This window comes from Cryptococcus neoformans (genome assembly GCF_000091045.1).
Source record: "Cryptococcus neoformans var. neoformans JEC21 chromosome 11 sequence".
Classification (NCBI taxonomy): Eukaryota; Fungi; Basidiomycota; class Tremellomycetes; order Tremellales; family Cryptococcaceae; genus Cryptococcus; species Cryptococcus deneoformans.
The window spans coordinates 655001-660000 of record NC_006680.1 but is presented as its reverse complement, the minus strand read 5'-3'; the positions used below and the strand labels follow the sequence as shown (position 1 = coordinate 660000).

At 46.6% G+C, this 5000-nt stretch overlaps 2 protein-coding genes across 2 annotated transcripts in view; both read left to right on the top strand.

Moving 5' to 3' along the window:
• Positions 1-786: 786 nt before the first annotated feature.
• CNK02235 (hypothetical protein) lies at positions 787-2392 on the top strand. Its single transcript, XM_024658809.1, has 4 exons — positions 787-1329; positions 1390-1476; positions 1528-1893; positions 1945-2392. The coding sequence occupies exons 1-4, from the start codon at positions 1162-1164 to the stop codon at positions 2251-2253; spliced, it is 930 nt and encodes a 309-aa protein (XP_024514643.1). The 5' UTR covers positions 787-1161; the 3' UTR covers positions 2254-2392.
• An 829-nt stretch (positions 2393-3221) lies between these two features.
• The window catches only part of CNK02230 (protein-lysine N-methyltransferase, putative), a 2469-nt gene continuing 690 nt past the window's right edge, over positions 3222-5000 (top strand). The window contains exons 1-5 of the mRNA XM_567697.2: positions 3222-3993; positions 4039-4123; positions 4171-4253; positions 4316-4904; positions 4954-5000. The exon at positions 4954-5000 is cut by the window's right edge and continues 194 nt beyond it. Of these exons, the coding sequence (XP_567697.1) occupies positions 3357-3993; positions 4039-4123; positions 4171-4253; positions 4316-4904; positions 4954-5000 (1441 nt within the window). The 5' untranslated portion in view covers positions 3222-3356. The remainder of the gene's footprint in view (positions 3994-4038; positions 4124-4170; positions 4254-4315; positions 4905-4953) is intronic.

Genomic DNA, 5000 nt, shown 5'->3' with positions numbered 1-5000 from the left:
GAGACGGAAAAGAAGGCGATGAAGCACTGGACAGGTCTGTGTTCAGTGTGAGTCCCTCCCCATCCTTTCGTGGCGATTTGTGCTCGCAAGTTCTTAAGATGGAACACACGTCTTCTGTAAGATTGGAGGACGAGGGCGAAGAGAGTATACATCGACGATTAAGTACTTCTCCATGGTCATCCAAGGTACAATCCATTTCGGACATCTGTTCGCCTCTTTTTCCTGCGTCGTGGCGTAGACCGACCATGCCTTGGAGGTATTTATCAGCGAGTGACATGTAAGTTTTACTAATCAATTGTCAATGAAGAACACTCAGTGCACCGTCTTCTACTCACGTTCGAGGGTCCGATATATCAAGGCCGTCCTTCCTCTAATAACGCATGCATCTTTAGGAAACACCGTGCTGGCCAACGTTTAATTGTTAGATGGTCCAAAGGATCGGTGGCGCACATACGCTCTTGTTTTTCCCGCCGAGGGTCCTTTCCGCAAGGCGAGTGGTCGCCCAATGGTTTCGAGTCGAGATGGCATCGCTCCATTGCTCTAATATGAGTCCTTGCTCCTCCTATTCTCGCCCGGTCTTCAACAGCTGCTCCACCCGTTAGCCGACCGGTTCTTATCGCGCTTTTACACTCGGAAAGATGTAAGAAAAGACCTTTTAATGTTATCGGTGCAAGAAGATGGCACTGCCCCCTTTTAGTGTAGTCGGTTGTTGGGTATGCAGACAGCGAGATATATATAACGCGAGGCAAGAGTGTGATTCTTTATCAGCCACTTATCAAACAGAACAACATCAGACAAACAACTGGGCGCCGATTATATATCACAGATCTTCTTCACACTCGATCACTGTCTACTTACGCTAATAGCGTTTGCCGCTGGGTCACGACTGACGACGTCGACATTGTGAGGTGAGTAGAGTCGCGCCAAATGTCGACCGTGTCTATAAACTGCGATGGACAGTGGGGTTACATGGCATAACTGGCAAGTTGCCATCGCACCGCTTGCCATCCTGTTTACTTTACCTCAGTGTCATAACTCACCACCCCAATCCTATGCCCTATTTGACTGGTACACGTACTCACTCACTTACATGGTTAGAAATCATTTTATGCTTTACCAGCTTCCTCTCAAGATCTAATCTAATCTGCTGTACTGCATTAAATGCGGCGATCCCATACCAAGCGCAAGCGTCTGTCAAACTCAGACCCATCCGCGGATTACAACCCCAAAGCTCGTGGGCATAAGGCTGCGACGGGTGGTAAGAATCGCGCGACTAAGAAGAGAAGAGCACTCAGACCTGGAGTATGCCATAACTGTGGATGTACTGAGGTAAGTCACCCATACAACGAGAGTATCGGCGTCGGTACTGAAAGCCGACGATTTTGCCAGGCTGAGACAACGCTATGGAGGAGTAATCCCGATCGTCTAGGGAAGGGTGATAGAACATCAATGTTATGTAACGCGTGCGGGCTCTGGGTACGTTTGCTTTCCGTGCATCTTTGTTAACGAGACTGATCGCTCGTACAGAGGGCTGAACACGGTTTCAATAGACCAAAGGATTACCAAGGAAGGAGCAAAGCTGCTCAATTATTTTCAGCCAATACTTGCCAATCCTCTCCGCTTACCTCCCCCGTCTCTCTTAACCAGCCGGAACTTCCTCTTGAAATTCCCAACAATAAGAAGCGCAAGGGAAGTTCTTTTACCTCAACTACTAGTACAACATCTTCTTCATGGTCCTCTGACTCTTACAATGACTCGTCGATCGTCGTTACCGCAAGTACTAATGACCGCAAGGCTGAGGGAAATAGGGAAGGGTCGGGTGATGAGCGGATAAACCCTGATGACACAATGGAGGTCCTATATGCCGCTATGGGCTTAGTTTACCTAGCCAATGTGAGTGTGTCGTACCGCATCTTTCCTGGGCGATCACTTACCGCAATCCAGAAATTGCCTTTCGACAGACTCCACACCATCACCCAAAGAGACGGTGCCTACCTCGTTGTAGCCCCAGGTGCTGTGGGCTCCGAGGCTCAGATATATCAGCTTCACCCAGGTAGCCTTGCGCTTTACCCGTATGAAGTGTTGAAGGAAGTGGATAGGGATGAACTGGGATCAGATACCATGACCAACTCTCCTGAGTTTGTAATGGAAAGGGAAAGAAGTAAGAAGAAGATTTTGCCTTCAACAAGGGTCACTGAGAACAAGTTGTTTGCTAGAGAGAGACCATTTCGACCTTGGATAGATTCATTCTAGGACGATAAGATTGACTAGGTTGTAAATGGGCAAATTTTGGGCCTTCTCCGAATATAGTATATTTTCATAAAGTCAATATTTCATTACCCAGAAATCCAAAATTGTTGTTAATTACCTTCTCAGTTGATGCAATCACGATGCATTATTGTACAATGATTTAGGCAATGTGCGCACTGCTAATCGCGAGTCGTGGAATATGGTAAATAAGTTGGTAAGTAGGATTTGCATGCGTAGTAGGAACGGTCGGACATTTGTCAGTAAAGAGATTAATCAAACAAAGGCTGGAGAGTCGAGAAGGGAAGGAAAGGATTACGCCCAGTGATGGGAAAGTTTCATACATCTGGGAGAGACATAATGTAATTACTTTTACGTGAAGACTAGAAGGGTGTGGGCAGAACAATTCGAAGAAACAACGAACAGGGGCCCTACTACGTACTATACATATATAGGGGGAAGAATGAGAATGACACCACCTCAAAAGTATCAAAATTGTGAGCCAGTATCTAAGGCACTGGTGGATAGGCAAGGCAACATATGGGCGTTTGGATCTCCTTGAGATCTTTTCGTCGTAGCAATTGGTATTTCTTGCTATTTGCATTTGAGTAGATTTTTTGTAATTTCCCTCTCAACATCATGCGCCCATAAAACACTTTTGAAAGTGTGAAAACAGATATTTTCATCTTAAAAATCTCCCGTTCTGACAAGCAGATAACCTTGGAGGTAGAGGAAGTGGTAAGCAGTAGCTATGTATTTTATATGATGCTCATCATGGAATGGAGAACATTTATGATTTCGATACTAATAATAAATAATGTTGATTGACTGCCCTATTAGCGGGATCAAAATGCTCTAATCACCTTTTATTGTATTTTTATTACACAATCTTAATATGGGTGGCGAGTGGCCGCTCGTCTCTCGGCTGTCGGCCCTTCGTTGTTTGTTGAGCTTCGTTGTTTTTGTTGACAACTCGAGCATTTCACTCTTCCACATTTCTGCTCTTCCATTCGGAAAGGCTAGTAACTGGTGTAAGGTACTTTGCTGCTCCACGAAAAACCATAGTGATTTCAATTCACTAAAAAAGGCGCCAGACACCACCATCAATCATGTTCTCTTTTTTCGGCGACGAGTCCAAGTTACCAGCTTCGACCGTCATGGTCAGCCGCATGACCGTCAAAAAGCAAGCTGTTGCCCGGCAGCAGTCTTCAGGACCTATGGCAGGGCCCTCGAAACCATCGAATGTAACTCCCAAGCACTCGCATGGTTCTCTTAAAGGGACACCGAGGTCAGCGTCAGAAAAAGGGACACCGAAGCAAGGACCAAGCTCTTCCTCAAAAAGTACTTCAAAAGTCAAGCAAGAGGAGCGTATCAGGCTGTCGACTATACCTCGTACTCCTGCATCCTCATCTAGTCCTGGAAGACTGAAGAGAAAAACGCCGAAAGTCCAAGTAGTCGAGTCTGAGTCCTCAAGTGGATCAGAATCAAGCGATGGTGCCCTTGATTCCAAACCCAAACGACCAAAAGTTACCCGAAAAGAGACAGGAATTGACATGACGCCTCTGCCTGGAGAAGAAGTTGTGGGCCGAAGGGTATTTTGTTGGGATAAGGTGGATATGCGAGGTGAATGGGGAAGGGGCTGGGCGGGTTTTGTGGGGTGCGATGAAGTTGTTAGAGGAAATGTGCAAGGATGGGCGAACGGAGGAGGTGGAGATGGGAGCAAGAATTTGGGGAAGTACAGAGCTTGTGAGTATTTGAGCGGATATATGGACAATGCTAACCGTCGATCAGTCTTTCCCCAAGAAGGCTTTGATAGGGATGGGGACTTTCTACCATCAGTGGAAGTACTTTACCCCGCGAAAGGATGCCGAGAAAAGTGAGTCTTCTGGCTGCAGACCTTTGATCATACTAACTTCTTGGAAGATTTGTCCTTATGGTGCCCTCATCGGACAGGGAGTTTAATCCCATAGGCGAGCTTCGTAATACTTTAAGATTAATACTTGAACGTGAGTTTCATCTACAATCTTCGTATTCTTCGTCTCTGGAGAGTTGGTAACACTTCCTCTAGATTACATACCTCCATCCCACCGTCATATATTCGGGACTCTGGCGGAGTCATTGGACATTTCCAATCCACTCTCGTCTTTGCCATCACGTATGACAACCCCTCTTCCTAACTCACTCGTGACACCACCACCCGATCCTGCCTCCCCTTCCCCGGCCTTTGCCTTCGAAATTTCCGCCACTTCTACCCCTGCGCCATCCACCGAAAGACAAGAAACAATCGCAGACCTGATAAGGAAATCTCTTGCCCCTAATCGTCGAGATGGTCCCTTATTCGTGACCGCCATCGAACGGTACAATTCGGCTATGCAGGCTATACAAGAGGATGGGACGTTGCAACAATGGTTAGATGAGGGTATGAATGGTGGGAAAGGAATCAAAGTCAGAGAATGGGCTGCATTAGTTGACTTCGTGCATGATCAAGCCTATTCCAGGGTTGTAGGTGGATATAGTCATGAGTTGGAGCATCATCCCAAGCATCCCGAAGAGGTGTCAAAGGCCATCAGCGGGAAGGAAGATGCTTATGGAGAATTGAGGCACGCGTTTATGAGCAAGATCATAGAACAAACAAAGCTAGGGCCTGACTCTGTATTGTGAGCCATTTAACGCTAAAGTCATATGATTTGAGCTTATCATTCGCAGCGTCGATCTTGGTAGTGGTGTTGGCAACTGCGTACTTCAAGCATCTC